The following is a 16077-nucleotide window of genomic DNA, read 5'->3' as shown; positions in this document are numbered from 1 at the left end:
CAAAAATGAAAATGAAAAATATGAGGGAAATTAATCAACAAATCCCATAGCTTTGCAAAAAGAAGTAGAATCATCTTTGTCAGTAGTTTGAATTAGTGAAATTGTTTTTTGAATTGTATTTCGAGCAATTCCTTGACAAACAGGCATTGGATTGAAACTTTCGGCACAAACAATTCTCATTGCTGAACCAAATTCAGCAGTTTGTTGAAAATCTTTGTTTGAAACGTCAGTATAAAGAGAAAATGAATAAAAGTCTTCACAGAGTTCAAATGCATTTTTGAAATCGTAAAGAGGTGAGAGTCTATGAGAACTTCTGCAAGAGTTAAGGCATTGATCCTGGTCAATCGGATGCAAAGATGAACAAGAAGGAATGCATGAAAGATCCAAATTTGGATTTCCTATGGCAAGGCATGCTTTTGCGCAACTTGGTTTTTCATAATCGAATTTTTCTGAACAATTTTGATATAAACATCTGAGAAAAGTTGAATTTATCTGCCTAGCAGGATTAGTAAGGCCTAAAGCCCAGCATCTGTATTGGTCCACAAGAGTTGTATACCTTGCACATTTCTCAAATACAAGAGTTCTTGCAGTCATTTTACAAAGCTTATGTGTCAAATTGGCAAAACTGATATGAAATTTCAAGGAAAAGGTTTACAATTCTGAAAGACTATATTTTTCTAAACAGAATATGAATTGATGACTTGTCTAATTTTAGATATAAAATTCGTTACTTTTCTCCAAAAAAAAATATGAGCTCTAATTGGGATGAAGATACAGACTATTATACACTCTTAGATGTCAAACTCGATGCGTCTACTGAAGAAATTAATGCTGCGTATCGTAAAGCTTCAAATAAATGGAACCCAGAAAAATATAACGGAAATAAAGATGAGGCAAAACGAATTCTTCACCTAATTGAACACGCATACTCAATTCTTAGCGATAGTAGAGAGAGAACCTGGTATGATAATCACAAAAATTTTGCCTATGAAGAATTAGAGGACTTTTATGAACTTTTTAAAGCAAACGCTTACAGTGGTTTTGGAAATGATGAAAATAGTTTCTACACTAAATTTGACACATTTTTTGGAGATGTTTCAAGAGATGAAAATCAAAATGCACCAAAATTTGGAGATGCTAAATCATCTCGCGATGATATCGAGCAATTTTATAACTATTGGTCTAAATTCAATACTTTACGCACTGTTTCTGTTGATGAAATCGATGATAATAATCGTCAAGAAGATATCATTCAAGAATACACAGATATTATACATGAATTAGCTTATTTTCTTAAAAAGCGCGACCCAAGACTTAAAAATGTAGAAGAAAAAACAGAAAAAATCAAGCGGCAGAAATCTCAAAAGAAAACAGAAGCACTTGCATCCCAAACATTCCTTACTCAGATAGAACACGTACAAACAACCTTTGAGAAGAAATATCTTGAAATGATGGGTAATAGACAAGAAAGAAGAATAGATCTTCCAGGTTTATCGCCGCAATTGATTGCAAAGAAGACAGAACTTGAGCAGATACAAGCTGAGCTCCAACAGGCCAGACAAGACCAAGAAAAATGGGAATCAAATTTAGAAGAAGACAAAGCTTTGGTAAACGAGCATAGAAAAGATGCATATCAGATCGAGCAGAAGACGCAAGAGATATTCAAACACCTTAGAGCTGAAATCGAAAACCATAATCGAAATAGAAAGAAGCAGGAAAGCCTTACAAAGCAATACGAAGATGAATTAGAAGAACTAACTGTTACAGAAAAAGAGTTGCAGCAAAAGATTCAAGGAACTCAAAATGAAATTTCTAAATTGCAACCGTATTCAATCTTTTTTGAAGATGTTGTTACAAGGAGCAAGCTTTTCTTGAACACTGAACAGATCTTAAACAGATTTAATTTGTTGATGCAAGCTAAAGATGTTTATTCAAGATCAACAAGCGAAGAAAAAGAAGTCAAAAAAGAAGAAGTAAAAGATGAAAATTACGATGATGGAGATGACAAAGTTCTTGAGCTGAGAAAACCAGAAACAAATGGTTTAGCGAAAGCTAAGGAAGAACTCAAGAGACTACAAGGCCAAAGGATACAATTAGTTCATCAAGTTTATTCTTTGAGAGAAGACATCAAAAAATTGCAAAAGAAGAATAGATATGTTAAAACTAACGCAATAAAAGGTGCTGAAAGAGTCTCTGATAAGCAAACCGATTACGTAACTATTATGTCATCAATTGATAATATTATGAAGATGGTGAAAGCCACACAAGAATCACTAGGAAGAATTTATACAACAACAGAGAAAATCGAAACACCAGAAGCAAAATTGGAATTAATCGAAAAGAGATTCCAAGATTTAGTTGCAATTATTTCAGAATCTAAAGAAGAAGTGAAAGATAATGCTTCACAGGCTTCAAGTGCTAGAGGAAAGAAGACTCCAATAAAAGTAAAGAAAGTTCCAATTGGTCCTGGAACTCCATTCATATCAAAAGTTGAAGTTCCTCAGGTTGAATAAAAATATAATTGTTTGTTTGTTTGTTTCCAAATAGGTGAACTTATTTATTTTAACACATGAGTGAAATGTGTCAATGAATTGAGACATCGATACTTAAAAAAATGATTAAAACTTTGCAAAGAAGAAAAAAAAAATGAAATCAAAATCATTAATCAATATATTATGGCTAATCTCAGTATACTAAGTTAGGAATCTGTTCCAACTAGTATATCCGTGCACCAAATTTTCAAAATATTTGATTTGTGAAATGTTTCGTTAGACAATATCTGTTTACAAAAAAGAATGATGTAATACTATATAGAAATTTGTAACAGTTATCTTATTTCATGGTTTAAGTCCCAAAATCTTACATCTCTTAGAATATTGACTGAATTTCATATTTAGGAGAATAAATTGGAAGTAAAATCTGTTAAATAGAAATAAAATAGTAATAAAAATCTAATATTTTAATATATTTAACAATGGATACAATAAAAAAAAACAAAATTAAATTTTCAATTATAAATAACAAATAGATCAAATAAATTTAACAACAATATCATGGAAAGGTCTCAATTTGAGTTTCTTAAACTCATCTAATGGGGCATTAATCAAACGGGCTAATCTTCTGATATTTGCCGCAATTTGTTCAGGTTTCCATTGATACATTTCTCCAATTGACTCAATGTGAGCGAATGATTCGAGAGGTCGTTTAGCTATATATGTCATAAGACAGCCATATTTTTGTGGTTTATGAATTACCATGAATTCAGTGACGAATTCGACCAAATATGTAGACTTGAAGATACTTTTGTCCAAATCGTTAAACAAGTACTTCATTACTAATTCTGGAGGTTCATCGTCATTAATCATTTGGAAAATTGTCTTCATAGCATCATAAACAGGATAGATATCAGTTAGATCGAAGTCGACAAGCTCGGAAATCACTTGGCTGTGTGAATGTAAGTCAGGAAGGAATTTTAAGTTATATAAGTAAGGACTATTAGTAATTATGTCAATCCTATCAATACCAACGAGTTCTTCGAGTAATCCAATGAAAACTATGATGTCGTACGGGAATAAATCCGAACCAAATAATTCGGGTTTGAAACCAAGTATAATTAGCTGGCCAAATATAGCACCAATAGTACGAACAGCATATGGATAGTCAATTAAAACGTCTTCTTTGTCTGCATTTAGTTTAACTTTTTGTAATAAAATAATTGTTTTGTCTTTGAAAACTTTTTCTTTACGATTGGCAAGTTCTTTCAATGCTCCAATTCCTATTTCGTAGTTTTTCATGGATGCAATGGCCAAAGAGAATAAAAGTGAATATAATTGATGTTCTGTAAATTTGCTTGGAAGACTTCGTTCTGTTATATAAGATCTAAGTATACTTGCATCTACTCCTGAGAGTTCTTGTTCAGATTCCTTTGAATCATCGACATGAACAAAATTCGGTAATAATTTGCCAATTTTCCAATTTGCTTCACGTTCTTCCAGTAGATCCATTAGCATAAATCGTACTCTTTGTGGAATGCTTGTATTGCATGCTGCTTCTGTAATTGAGGAAATTATTTGATCAAAATCAGGAAATGTATTTTCGAGCTTTTGGCCTGAATATATTAGTAGGTTGAACAAAATTTCATATGAGTCTTGTCCTCCATCGTTTGTTAATTGTTTGACGATTTCAAAAACTCTGGATTTATCTGTTAAATCTGCTGATGTAAGACACCCTATGAAAAATGCTCTTGAACTGCTTAGGTTTTCTTCGTTATATAAAAATTCTGCCAATTTATTTCGAAAAAATGTTTTTTGATCAGTAGTTGGAAGCCCTATATAAATTTCTTGAAGAAATCTGGTGTATATCATTGCAAATGGAGATTGTATTGTTGCTGTATCGACAATTATATTTAAAAAGCTCGTTATGAATTTTTCTGTGCCGAAATATAATTCATGAATCATCTTATCTGCCATCTTCTTGATGGTTTCAATATCTGCAGTTAATTTGTTGATGTAGTGGTTAATATTATAAATCATTTGATCTGCTGGGGCTTTAAACTTTGATGGTGTATTAGCTTCGACAGGATCGTTTTGATGTATGCGATAATACTTCATTTGTTCTAATTTCTTTAAGAAATCAGGACTTGTAATTTTTAAAGAATGATTAAAGCTTTTAACCATCTCTAAAGTATAAGTTGGTATGTTATCATCAGTTACTGGTTCTTCTGCGATCGAAATCATAGGGACATTATGTATAGTCCCTTGATTCATTTTCAAAGGTAAAAAAAATTCTGAAAATTTTTTGCTTGAAAACAAAAAGGTACATTCACTATTTTTGACAAAATTTTAAATTTTCATGGGGTTGTAAATCTTATAATAACTAGATGAATAAGGAATAAATTCCAGTATGATGTGCATCATTATATTAAACACTATATGTAAGGCTGGTGATTCTATTAACACTTATGACGATCTATAGTATTTGAGCAGATAAATTTGATAATTTCCAAAACTCTTATATTTCAAAATTAAAGTGTGCGAATGCATTTAAATGAGAGCAAAAAGAGATTGATGCTGTTAAAACTAGGTGTTAATTTGCAATTATTTCGCATCACAAGAACTACCCAGTAAATTCGGCTATCTTTCTTTGCAATTATTCTCCATTATACATATAATATAATGGTTAGGGTTTGAAGAAAAGTTACTAGAGAATTATTGACTTTTGAAATAATGCAGAATTTTACTTGAAGAAATCATTAATTTATGAGTTCCAAATTGCTAAGCATGACGAAGGATCATTAAATTTGCTACAATTAAATACACTTATTGCAGAATTAAGATTTTTGAAATTAAAAGTTTGAAATATTGCCTTTTTGAATAAAAATTTAAATTTTATTATATAATCATGATAATATCTTATAGAAATTAAAAGAAAATATTTTAAACCATTCAAATATTTTGAATGTCTTATCAATTTAAAATATTAAAAGATAGCTTGATTTTATCATCATTAGTTGTTATCAAAGTTTTCTTCTTTTGATGAACAACAGTAAATGATTTGTTAATTACTTGTCTTCCTTTTTCGCAGCAAAATCGAAAGTTATGATGATATTCTTGCTCTCAATTTTGAAACTCTCTGATTTACAAGTAAGCATTCCTTTGGAAAAGCAGTCCTATTCTGTTTTCAAGATATTTTAAAGCCTCCATTTCATACAATGCGCAGATCTATTCGAAATTGCAAGAACTCTCAAGAAAAATGCAGCAGCAAAGAAGATTCCATAGTTTCTAGCATCAAAAATTTACAACCTTAATACAACAGTTAAAGAGAAGCTCGAAAAGAAAATATTTAACCATAGAGCTGGAAACCATTCGATATCTACTATTGGATCTAATAAAAAGTTAATTATAACATATTTAACATGCTATTTGTTGACTTTGTTCCATTATATTACCATATATATCTTTTTGAAATCTAAAATATTTTTACGGTTTTAACCATGTGTTGTTGAAACCATATATCAATCTTAGCTAAAGTATAGTTTATGAGTCTGTCACCATCTAACGTATGAATTTTCAAAAATGTCAAATATGTTCATTTTTTCTGTAGATTCAGCCATAATTTCATGTTGTTATACTATTCAACTATTATTTAATATTTTTATCGATTTAAATATATGATGAGATGCTTAGTTCTCCTGGAAATCGATTTTTAATCGCAATTTTAACTTTCCAAAAAAAATTCAAAAATAAAAACCCCTCTCAATTTTCTAAGTTTTATAACTCGCCAAATCTCTAGCCAAATTTTTTTGGCCCGTATAAATATTGTTAGGCACTATATAGGGATGCTATTTATCCTATTTTCATCCCATTTTACTGTTATCGCCTAGTGAATGTACCTTTGAAAACAATTTATAGATGTTTGATGTAGAAGTAATGGATCATCATATTTTCTGATTATTTTTATTCTGACGAAAATTGAGAGCAAGTTTCCAAGAAATTTTCATCAAGCAAAGCTTGGTATGATAAATGATGGGCAGGGGCATTCTATTTATTACATAGAGTTATGAAAATCATATTAGTTGCAAATAATTTATTCAGAAATTTAATATTTCTATGAGCGCAATAGATGTAATGGCTAAGTTATTAATTATATGAGTTAATAGCCATTGGAAAACATCAAATATAGGAAAATATTACTTTTTTACTGGAAAAACTGCACTTCATTAAGCAACATGTTACAATAACGAAAAAAAGAAAATGTAAAAACTGTAAGGCATTTTAAATATACTCATGGATTTATATATTCTTGAAATTCAATCATGGATAGAGACCTTTCCAAATCTCTCTCCAATGATGGGTACACAGCAGCTTATGATGGATCTGCAGCCTCGAGTAATTACAAGACAAGGCACCCTGAGTTCTCATCTGAAAAACGTATACGAGAAGTAAATTATTTTATCTCAATCAGAGCTGATAAAGAAGCAAAGAATTAAAAAAGATGGAATCCACTCATTTGTGCATCAAGAGAAGATCATCTTGAAGTTGTTCAATATCTTATCTATATTGGAGCTGATAATAATGGCAAGCATATGATGATTATTTTGAAATGAAGTGCAATCATATAAAATATAAAAAATTAAAAATATAAACAAACAATTTTATTCTTCTTCTAATTGTTCAAGATACTTAACTATCTGTTCAGTGGCCTCATCTTCTCTAGCAATGAATGCGTTCTCAAGCTGAATGCATCTTTTGTTAATTTGAGAAAGTTGGTCGGCCAAAAATGAGAATTGTTCTGGTACTTGGTAATTAGAAACTTCTTTCTGCGCAAGACAAAGCTTCCAACATAAACCACGAACAATCTGAAGCTGAGTATGAAGTTGTGAGATGAAATCATAGGAAACAGGAGTAACTTCTGGTTCAGGAAGTTCATGAACGCGTTGGTTGTCGATTTCTTCTAAATGTGAAAGTAATTCTTGGTCGTTTTGGATCTTTTCTGTTAATAAAACGTCCATTGTCTTAAGTGCTCTGTTCTGTTCTTCTAATGCGTTCGCTTTCTTCTGGTATTTGCTTACTTTTTCTTTCAAAGAAGAAATATCTTTCGTAAGTTGCTGTTTCTGCGAAACAAGCGTATCAACACCACTGCGGATTTTCTTTCCTGCTTCGTTGATTTCGTCTAATCGTCGGGCATCGACATATGTACTTTGATTCTTTGAAACAAGAGCTTGTAAGCTTTGCAATTCATCTGCACGTTTCTTTGATGATCCACCTGTCTTGATAATCTCATCAACGTCGTAATCTTCACCAACTTCTGCAATTAAATCTGATTGAATTTGTTTTAATTCTTCTGTTAGTTGCTCACTTTGCTGCATTAACTGAGAGACTGTTTCATCATTTGTATCTGGTTGAGGAGGTGGTGGTTGTTTTGTTTCTCTGCGTATAATTTCTGATTGATAATGATTAACTCTTGAATTTTCATGTTCAACTGCCTTTGTAAGATTGGCAACTTGTTTTTCTAAATCGGCAAGTTCTCTTTGCTTCTTTTCTTTAGAGACATCTTCTTGTAATAATGCGGCTGCTTCTTTTGTTTGAATTTCTTTCTCGATTGCTTTGATTTCTGCTTTTAATGATGCTATCTGCTCATCAAGTAGATCGTTCTCGTCAACCTGATGTGGAGGAGCATAGTCATAGTTATTATCGCCAAGTCCAAAAAGCATCTTTTATTTTTTATGACTGAAAATTCATTGATTTAACAGAAGAATCATTTCATATTAATATGTAACTATTTTCTTTTTAATTTTTGCTCAATGTTTAGAATTTTTATTTGCATATTGAACAAAAGATATCAAGAGTGTATCATCTTATGAAGATTTGAATTATATAGACTAATTTATGCCCATCTGTTTGATTTTGTTTACATTCTGCAAGATGTTCTATGATGATTATATATCTCATGGGATATGTTAATTTTTATATGAAGCACTTCACATACGGAAATAGCATATCATATGTTCTCTTTGAATTCCTTGTGTTTTGAGTAGGAATAGTACTATCTATCACTCGATTTATATGATACAATTTTCTTCTATGCGACAATGATTGAATCTTAAAGAAAATGCTCATTTGATTGTTAGAACTCTACATTTTGGAGCTATAATCGCTGGTTATTTGTCATTCGAAGTTCCTACTGATAGCAACATAATATTTAATCATTTTGTGAATTCATATATATAATCAATGGCGTTATCAAGATAAAAAAGTATATTTATGACCATAAGAATACTTCTTTACCAGCAGGGTGTCAAAGTCACACCTTAGAGTATTATATATTCTTCATTCATAAATAATTGATTATCAAGATTGGTTGCAAAAACAGTATGTAGCGAAACTTAATAGCATAAATATATATTGACTAATATGTCACTCTTGTTTAGAAGTGTGAACAAATGATATTCGAGGAATAAAGTCATTGCCTGACAATGAAATTATATCTGTCTCTAAATTTAAGAATTCAATTTGATGATCCGAAATTGAGAATAGAATCACTTCTCTAATTGTATAGCCGTAGATACGATCTTCAAAGATGTTGTGATATATAAATAGATCTAATATAATGTTGTGATATATAAATAGATCTAATATAATGTTGTGATATATAAATAGATCTAATATAATGTTGTGATATATAAATAGATCTCAAGTTAAGCAAATTATAAATTTTTTTTTTATTCTTAAGTGTAAACTCTTGTTATTCCGAATCTTCTTGGAGTAGAGAAACCTTTTCTCTCTATATCATCGAAGAAGAATCTTTGTATCAATGCCCTGACTGATTCATCCTTCAAGTACTGGTAAATTGTCTTGATTCCGTCAGTTGAATACTTTCGAATCATTTTTTCGTTTTCTTTCTTTATCATATTCTTCAAAATGATCTCGATCAAGTCAATGTTGTCTTCAAAGTAGTCAATGTTGATGGCGATGAAGTCAATGGAGTAAGACTTGATGATTGATCTGATGTTTCTTTCTTCATTTGATAAATTTTTGATCAAACAAAGAATCAAATTCGGATCAACTTTAAATGAGTCGTAGAGTTCAATTGCGCGTAAAGGAATCATTGTACTCTCTTCTTCTGTGATCATGGATAGCTTTTTAAGTATCTCTTCGTTGTTTGTGAGGTTAATTAGGATATTTAATGAAATTTCGAAGGAGGTCTCTGTTTCAATGTGATCTAAGATAGTAGTGAATGGTCTTAAGACTGTATCCTGTGTGAATGCTTGTTCTAAGTTGAAATTCTTCGTTGTAACTTTCTGGATTAAAGATAATATCTTTTCATCAGTCTTTCTACGGGATTTGGAGATCTTGGAGAGTAATGACCTCGATATGGATTGTAATGATGCTATTTTAGCTTCCATCTTCTTGTTCTGGTTTGTTAATTTCGAAATTTCGACTGATTGCTCGTTTTTTGTATCAAGATGGATCTTTTTCAGTTCAGCATTGATACTGGATACAATTTGTAACATCCTCTGGCAGTTATTAGATACATTCTCTGTAAAATCAGTGCATTGTTTATCAAGTTCAGTATTTTGGTTTGGAATCTGGTTGTAAAGGGAAATTTCTTGCGCCAGTTGATCTAACAGTTGGTACCGTTTAGAAAACAACTGATTCTGTTTGTTAGAAACAAAGATATACTATGCAATGGATTTTGCTTTCCATCATCTAAAAATTTTTCATTCAAGATTTGATGTGGGTCACTTTTTGAGTCGAATACTTTGAACTGTCGGTAAAACTTTGATTTAGTGTGTTTGGGTGAGTAGTCTAGTGGTATGATTCCTGTTTTGGGTACAGGAGGTCCCGGGTTCAATTCCCGGCTCGCCCATTTTTTCTTTTTTCATTTCGATATTTAGATTTGTCACTTTTTGAAATCATAAAAAATTTGATTATACGAAATATCTCAAAAAGTAGTTAAATAAAGTTGTCTAAGGATAATCTCAACATACACTTACTTTTGTAAAGAGTCAACAACTAATCTACTTAGGGTTCCTAGTTTAAACCCAAATATTTACTGAGAATCAACTTATTCAAACAACCAATAATTTTTGAAATTTCAGAATAAGGTTATTTTCAAAATCCAAAGAATGCTTATAATTCTCCTTAAATGTCATAATTTTACCTAAATTTCGAATGTCAAAATTTTTCAACTTATTAGACAGTACGGATCCTATTTGAAGAAGAAATATCTCAATTGTTATCTCGATTTTTTACTCTATTTAAGGGTGCACATACCACTTTCAGACATTCTCTCATTTGTCTGTTATAATTATATCAAAAAGTATGCTTCTAAAAAGAAAGTTTTGATATTATGAGGAATATCTGAAAGTGGTAAGTACACCTTTAAGCAAATAAAGTTTGTGACAACATGACATTTTGACAACACAGCTGACGAAAGGAGGAAGGCATTTATGAATTATTTTGAAGAACTGAAGGTCTACCATGTTACCAGTGCTACCAGGTTAATTAACTTCTCTGAAAAAATGAGACAACATGACATTTTGACAACAGTTCAGGAGGAAGGCATTTATGAATTATTTTTGAAGAACTGAAGTGCTACCATGTTACCATGTGCTACCAGGTTAATTAACTTCTCTGAAAAAATGAGACAACATGACATTTTGACAACAGTTCAGGAGGAAGGCATTTATGAATTATTTTTGAAGAACTGAAGGTGCTTACCATGTTACCATGTGCTACCAGGTTAATTAACTTCTCTGAAAAAATGAAGACAACATGACATTTTGACAACAGTTCAGGATTAATGCAAAAATAAATTCAAATCATACTTTATAAAGCATCATTACAGGTATTTCATCGTCAGTAAATGAATCATCATTATCATTTGGTTCAACCTGTTTATATAATCCTTTCATTCTTCTTTCAAACATAACACCATGTTTGTTTATCGTCTATTCTTCTATGTTTCCTATCACATTTATCCTTAATGCTCATTTGAAAATTCTTGTCTTTCATGTCTGATGGTTTGCAGAATAGAGCATTTTTACACGTCATACCTGCACACAATTCATCATAATGTGTATTATCCATACATCTAAAGGATTTGTTGATAATTCTATTAAATCTTGTTTGGCTTCAGTCATCGGTATGATTCGTACATTAAATGATGAAAGGTCATATTGCATAAAATATGTTAAAAGGTTATCATAAAATTCCTTAGTGCATGAATCCATTAAATTCTTGAAGTAATCAAATTGACCCTTGAATTTACCATTAACTCTTAAAACTACGTATCTTCTGTCTCCAACTTCAATTTTGACAGGGTAGACGTTATTAGTTACGAAAATGAAGTTTGCAACGTTCTGAGCAGTTCTTCTGGGTTGATTCTTTTCATTAATTCTAATCTCATTATCCGTAATAATTGATTTCAAAGCGTTGAAGTTTGCGAGTCTATCTTCACCTACATTCTTGAGTTCATTAAGTACAAGAAACATTTTATTCTCAACTACTGAATTGAAATTACCCGTTAGCTCACTTATTTCGGTAATGTTTTTACATGAATAACCAGCGAGGAGTTCAGAAATAATGTCTGTAAATCTGTTTTTACCTGTTCCCTGAAGTCCTTTCAAAATAATTGCTGTTTCATTCTTGATTCCAGGATGTTGAATCATTGATGCAATCCAGCCGAGAAGGTATTTATACACTTCATCGTTATTATCACAAATGACTTCTTTAATGAAATTCATAAACATCTCAATTTTTGAGTAATCTACTTTTTCGAGAATGTTGTATTTATAACCCTGAAACGTTGAGAAAACATCTGGGGAATCAGATTTAAAGCAAACACCCTTAACGGTTAATGAGGATAATTGATTTAGTAGTACGTCCCATGCTGTTATTGTTTTACCTTCTTCTTTAAATAATTTAATCATTTTGAGTGACTCTTTCATGTTTGACTGAAGAACGAATGATATTTGATTCATTTTGTCGTGGATATTATAGTCCTTTTGAATGAAATATTTATTTCCACAATCTACAAAACGGATTACACGTGATAAATCCTCAATTACTTCAGAACTGTTTTTATACTGATGATTTTCAGCCTTGCGTCTAATATCTGTTATCAAAAACGAGTCATCAAGTTTTATATCAAATGTTATTTTTGGCTTACGTAATAAAGGCAAAACGTATTCATCATAATATTCCTTTTGATATAGTTTTAGAATCTTCACTAAAACAAATGGAGAAGTCATTAAATGTGCATATCTACTACATGCTTTTTCAAAATTACTTTTTGCATTTTCAGTTAAATTGCAGAAGTTATAAACGTTATCGTATGCTTCATTAATCAAATGATCCGGTAACGAATTAATAGCTTGAAACAGTGTGAATAATGTTATTTCTTTTTCTAAATTCATGTTTCCACCGTCATTATGTACTTCAAAATCACTGATGCCATCAACTATGCTCTGGGCAAGTTTATCGTCAATGTTTACATCTTTGTTTTCATTCATGATAGTCTTTATTTCTTCGTTCTTCTGTTCAACTCTTACCTTAATATTCAAATCATTTAATATATCGTTTACGGTTCTAGTTAATGTTGAATCATAACTTCCACGAATGAATGAGTATGTATTGATTGGTTCTGATGCATTCTTGCGAACTCTTGAATCAGCCATAACCACTAAAGAACGTTTTGAATCATCCATAGAAGTCATTATGTCAATATCATAATCATTGCAGGAATAACATTTAATCATTCTGTTCGAGGTTGAATAGAAGAAATTAGTGTTGCAATAAATGTGAAGACCTCCTGAAGCGGTTTTAACGATAACATCTTTATCCGAAAGTTTTGATAAAATGTCTTTTCTAACTGTTTCTTTAAGTTCATCATTGTACGATTTATTGATATCAACATCTATAATCGTTAAATTTGAAATTTTATTTACTAATAAAGCCATACCAGTTTTCCCTCCTCTTCCTCCATCGTGTTTGAGGTAGTTATGTAAATCAATCTTGTTTTCACCAATTCTTTCGTTGAGGGTTTTAGTTTCTGCCACAACTAATTCCTCAGCTAATGAATCAATAACTTTTTCATCAGAAATGATATAGTTGCTGTTGTTGTTTGTTGCTGTCATTTATATAGGAATAAAAAATAAAAATAATTTTAAAACTAACTTTATTTTTGGGCTGCATCATATTTCCTGAACTGTTGTCAAAATGTCATGTTGTCTCATTTTTTCAGAGAAGTTAATTAACCTGGTAGCACATGGTAACATGGTAGCACCTTCAGTTCTTCAAAAATAATTCATAAATGCCTTCCTCCTGAACTGTGTCAAAATGTCATGTTGTCTCATTTTTTCAGAGAAGTTAATTAACCTGGTAGCACATGGTAACATGGTAGCACCTTCAGTTCTTCAAAAATAATTAATTATTGAATAACCTGAAAACATTAACGTAAACATTAACGTAAACATTTATTTTTGGTCGTTTATGACAAAAATAAATGGTTCATTTACTCACAATATTTTTTTACAAAACGACCCCAAACTTTTAACTTCTTTTCTGCAGTTTCTAATGCTATCTTAGCGAGTTCATATTCTCTAAATTCTCTCTTTAAATCTTCTTGTTCCCATTGGTCTAGTTCGTATGGAGAATCTCTATAACCATAATATATCTCACGTTCATGTTCTAATTGTTTTTCGCACATTTTTCTAACTTCTTGTTCGAACAAAGGTTTAGCATTCTCTACTGTATCTTCGAGTTCTTCTTCATCTAACTTCTCATGAACTTTCTTGTCTATGGAGTCCATAATATCTTTGACATAAAATGCATACTTTACAGAGCACCATTCAGCAACAAAATGAACGAGGTCAGGATGTATGTAAATACCTTTGAATTTATTTATAACACCCCTAGTAAGCTCATAAAATGCTTGTTTTTAGGTCGAGCCACTTTTGGCTCCACCATATTCTTTCAACCAAAACTCAAGAATTTCCTGCATTTTAGTACTATTGAGAAATCTGTTTAAATGGTTTAACCTTCCCGCTTCTCTTGCCATCTTTGTTGCATTAATGTAACCATCCTTGTCTCTACTTAAGACTTCAATACCATTATAAGTGCCTTTTGTGAATGTTTCGCCATTAGATTTGTTGCTGAATGTTTTTGCTTCGACTGACATTTCTGTTCTTACATACAAAATAAAAAAATAAAAATAATTTTAAAACTAACTTTATTTTTGGACTGCATCAAATTTCCGGGACTGTTGTCAAAATGTCATGTTGTCAGTAATTTTAAGAGAAGTTAAATAACCTGGTAGCACATGGTAACATGGTAACACCTTCAGTTATTCAAAAATAATTAATTATTGAATAACCTAAAAACATGAGACTTTGTCTCCGGACTCTTTGAGTCACTTAACGTAAACATTAACGTAAACATTTATTTCTGCAGTTCATCCGCTACTTCATTACCTAATTAATTACAGACATAAAATATATTTAGTTCATTCGGTAAGCCTTAACCCAAAGGTCTGGGCTCAAGCGCGTTCAATGAACACGGTACCATGCGAATACAGTCACAAATGGTGGCATGTAATCTTTACCCGAACCTGTTGGATTTGTTGTGAAAGTATGGACATGATTTCCTCCTGGTTCAGTTTGTCGAAAATTCTTTTTTGCTGAATGGTTATAATCTGGAGATAAAACATCATAGCCAGCTTCATATTCTGAGTTGTATAATGGGTGGTCTCTTAATGAGTGGCTATGGTCGCCAGAAAAGTTTGTAGTTCCTGTATGAGTGTGTGGGGGTAAGTTTGCTTCTTTAATTTTCTTCGAACCTCCTGTTTGCTTTGAATATCTAGCACAGTATAAGAATTTATCCACAATCTGCTTCCACATACCAAAACCTAAAACTTCTGAAGGATTTGTTGAGTTCATTGACGTATAAATAGAACCAACAGGATATAATGTTTGAAGTATTTCATTTTTCATGCTTGTAATCACATCATTTACTTCCGACTTCTTTGCATAATTTTCATCAACATAAGTTTTATCTGCTTTAAGGTCTAAACATCCTGAAACCCATTCTGTATCAGCTTTAACTTTAAAAGTCTCAAATGTCCATTCATGATACCATTCAACCTTTTCTTTAATTTCATTATCTTTTTCATCAACATAAACCAAATTTGCCTTCTTATTTAACTCACTATCCACATATTCCTTATCTGCCTTCTTCATTATGTCGTTTAGGAAACCTTCTATGAATTCCTCATTTAAATTAAATCTTCCAATCTTCAAAACTTTAGGAAATGCATTTAATGCGTAATATCTCTGTTCTTCTGGTGGAATTGATGTTATATCATCCGTTATTCCTTTAATTTTTGAATTCATAAATAAAATTTCTTTTATATTTGATATCACTGCACCTCCTTTGCAAACGAATTCGAAATGGTCATTTTTCAATACTATCTCAAAATCTCCATATTTCAACCTTTGCGTTTGTTCTGCCGTCTTTGAATTATATGCATATATGGCGTATGTAATGGATCTGTGCCTTGAAGTTGTTGTGGTTGCTG

General features: G+C 31.2%; 7 protein-coding genes, 1 non-coding gene and 2 pseudogenes across 10 annotated transcripts, besides 3 other annotated features; 3 read left to right on the top strand and 7 right to left on the bottom strand.

Moving 5' to 3' along the window:
* Positions 1–29: 29 nt before the first annotated feature.
* On the bottom strand, positions 30–599 carry TVAGG3_0714640 (uncharacterized protein; the record flags this gene model as incomplete). The annotated part of the gene is made up of 1 exon (XM_001579668.1): positions 31–594. The coding sequence occupies one exon, from the start codon at positions 592–594 to the stop codon at positions 31–33; it is 564 nt and encodes a 187-aa protein (XP_001579718.1).
* Positions 600–749: 150 nt separating this feature from the next.
* TVAGG3_0714630 (zinc ion binding) lies at positions 750–2513 on the top strand (the record flags this gene model as incomplete). The annotated part of the gene is made up of 1 exon (XM_001579669.1): positions 750–2513. The coding sequence occupies one exon, from the start codon at positions 750–752 to the stop codon at positions 2511–2513; it is 1764 nt and encodes a 587-aa protein (XP_001579719.1).
* Positions 2514–2969: 456 nt separating this feature from the next.
* Positions 2970–4807, bottom strand: TVAGG3_0714620 (armadillo (ARM) repeat-containing protein family; the record flags this gene model as incomplete). Its single annotated transcript, XM_001579670.1, has 1 exon — positions 3030–4766. The coding sequence occupies one exon, from the start codon at positions 4764–4766 to the stop codon at positions 3030–3032; it is 1737 nt and encodes a 578-aa protein (XP_001579720.1).
* Positions 4808–4809: 2 nt separating this feature from the next.
* Positions 4810–6396: a mobile genetic element.
* A 418-nt stretch (positions 6397–6814) lies between these two features.
* Positions 6815–6988, top strand: TVAGG3_0714600 (uncharacterized protein; the record flags this gene model as incomplete). Its single annotated transcript, XM_001579671.1, has 1 exon — positions 6815–6988. The coding sequence occupies one exon, from the start codon at positions 6815–6817 to the stop codon at positions 6986–6988; it is 174 nt and encodes a 57-aa protein (XP_001579721.1).
* A 161-nt stretch (positions 6989–7149) lies between these two features.
* TVAGG3_0714590 (uncharacterized protein) lies at positions 7150–8226 on the bottom strand (the record flags this gene model as incomplete). The annotated part of the gene is made up of 1 exon (XM_001579672.1): positions 7154–8212. The coding sequence occupies one exon, from the start codon at positions 8210–8212 to the stop codon at positions 7154–7156; it is 1059 nt and encodes a 352-aa protein (XP_001579722.1).
* A 1000-nt stretch (positions 8227–9226) lies between these two features.
* TVAGG3_0714580 (uncharacterized protein) lies at positions 9227–10198 on the bottom strand (the record flags this gene model as incomplete). The annotated part of the gene is made up of 1 exon (XM_001579673.2): positions 9227–10150. One exon carries the CDS (start codon positions 10148–10150, stop codon positions 9227–9229), a length of 924 nt encoding a protein of 307 aa, XP_001579723.2.
* Positions 10199–10296: 98 nt separating this feature from the next.
* TVAGG3_0714570 lies at positions 10297–10367 on the top strand. Its single transcript has one exon. It is a non-coding gene; the product is annotated as a tRNA-Pro (tRNA).
* A 392-nt stretch (positions 10368–10759) lies between these two features.
* Positions 10760–10792: a mobile genetic element.
* A 107-nt stretch (positions 10793–10899) lies between these two features.
* Positions 10900–16077: part of a mobile genetic element that runs on past the window's edge.
* TVAGG3_0714550 lies at positions 11331–12754 on the bottom strand (annotated as a pseudogene). Its single transcript has one exon. A coding segment is annotated over exon 1 (1424 nt).
* TVAGG3_0714540 (Prim-pol domain family) lies at positions 12783–13639 on the bottom strand (the record flags this gene model as incomplete). Its single annotated transcript, XM_051243901.1, has 1 exon — positions 12783–13639. A coding segment is annotated over one exon (857 nt), but the record flags the coding sequence as incomplete, so codon positions are not given.
* TVAGG3_0714530 lies at positions 14017–14505 on the bottom strand (annotated as a pseudogene). Its single transcript has one exon. A coding segment is annotated over exon 1 (489 nt).

Source organism: Trichomonas vaginalis, chromosome III, assembly GCF_026262505.1.
Source record: "Trichomonas vaginalis G3 chromosome III, whole genome shotgun sequence".
Taxonomy (NCBI): domain Eukaryota; phylum Parabasalia; order Trichomonadida; family Trichomonadidae; genus Trichomonas; species Trichomonas vaginalis.
This window is presented reverse-complemented; position numbering and strand designations above follow the sequence as displayed.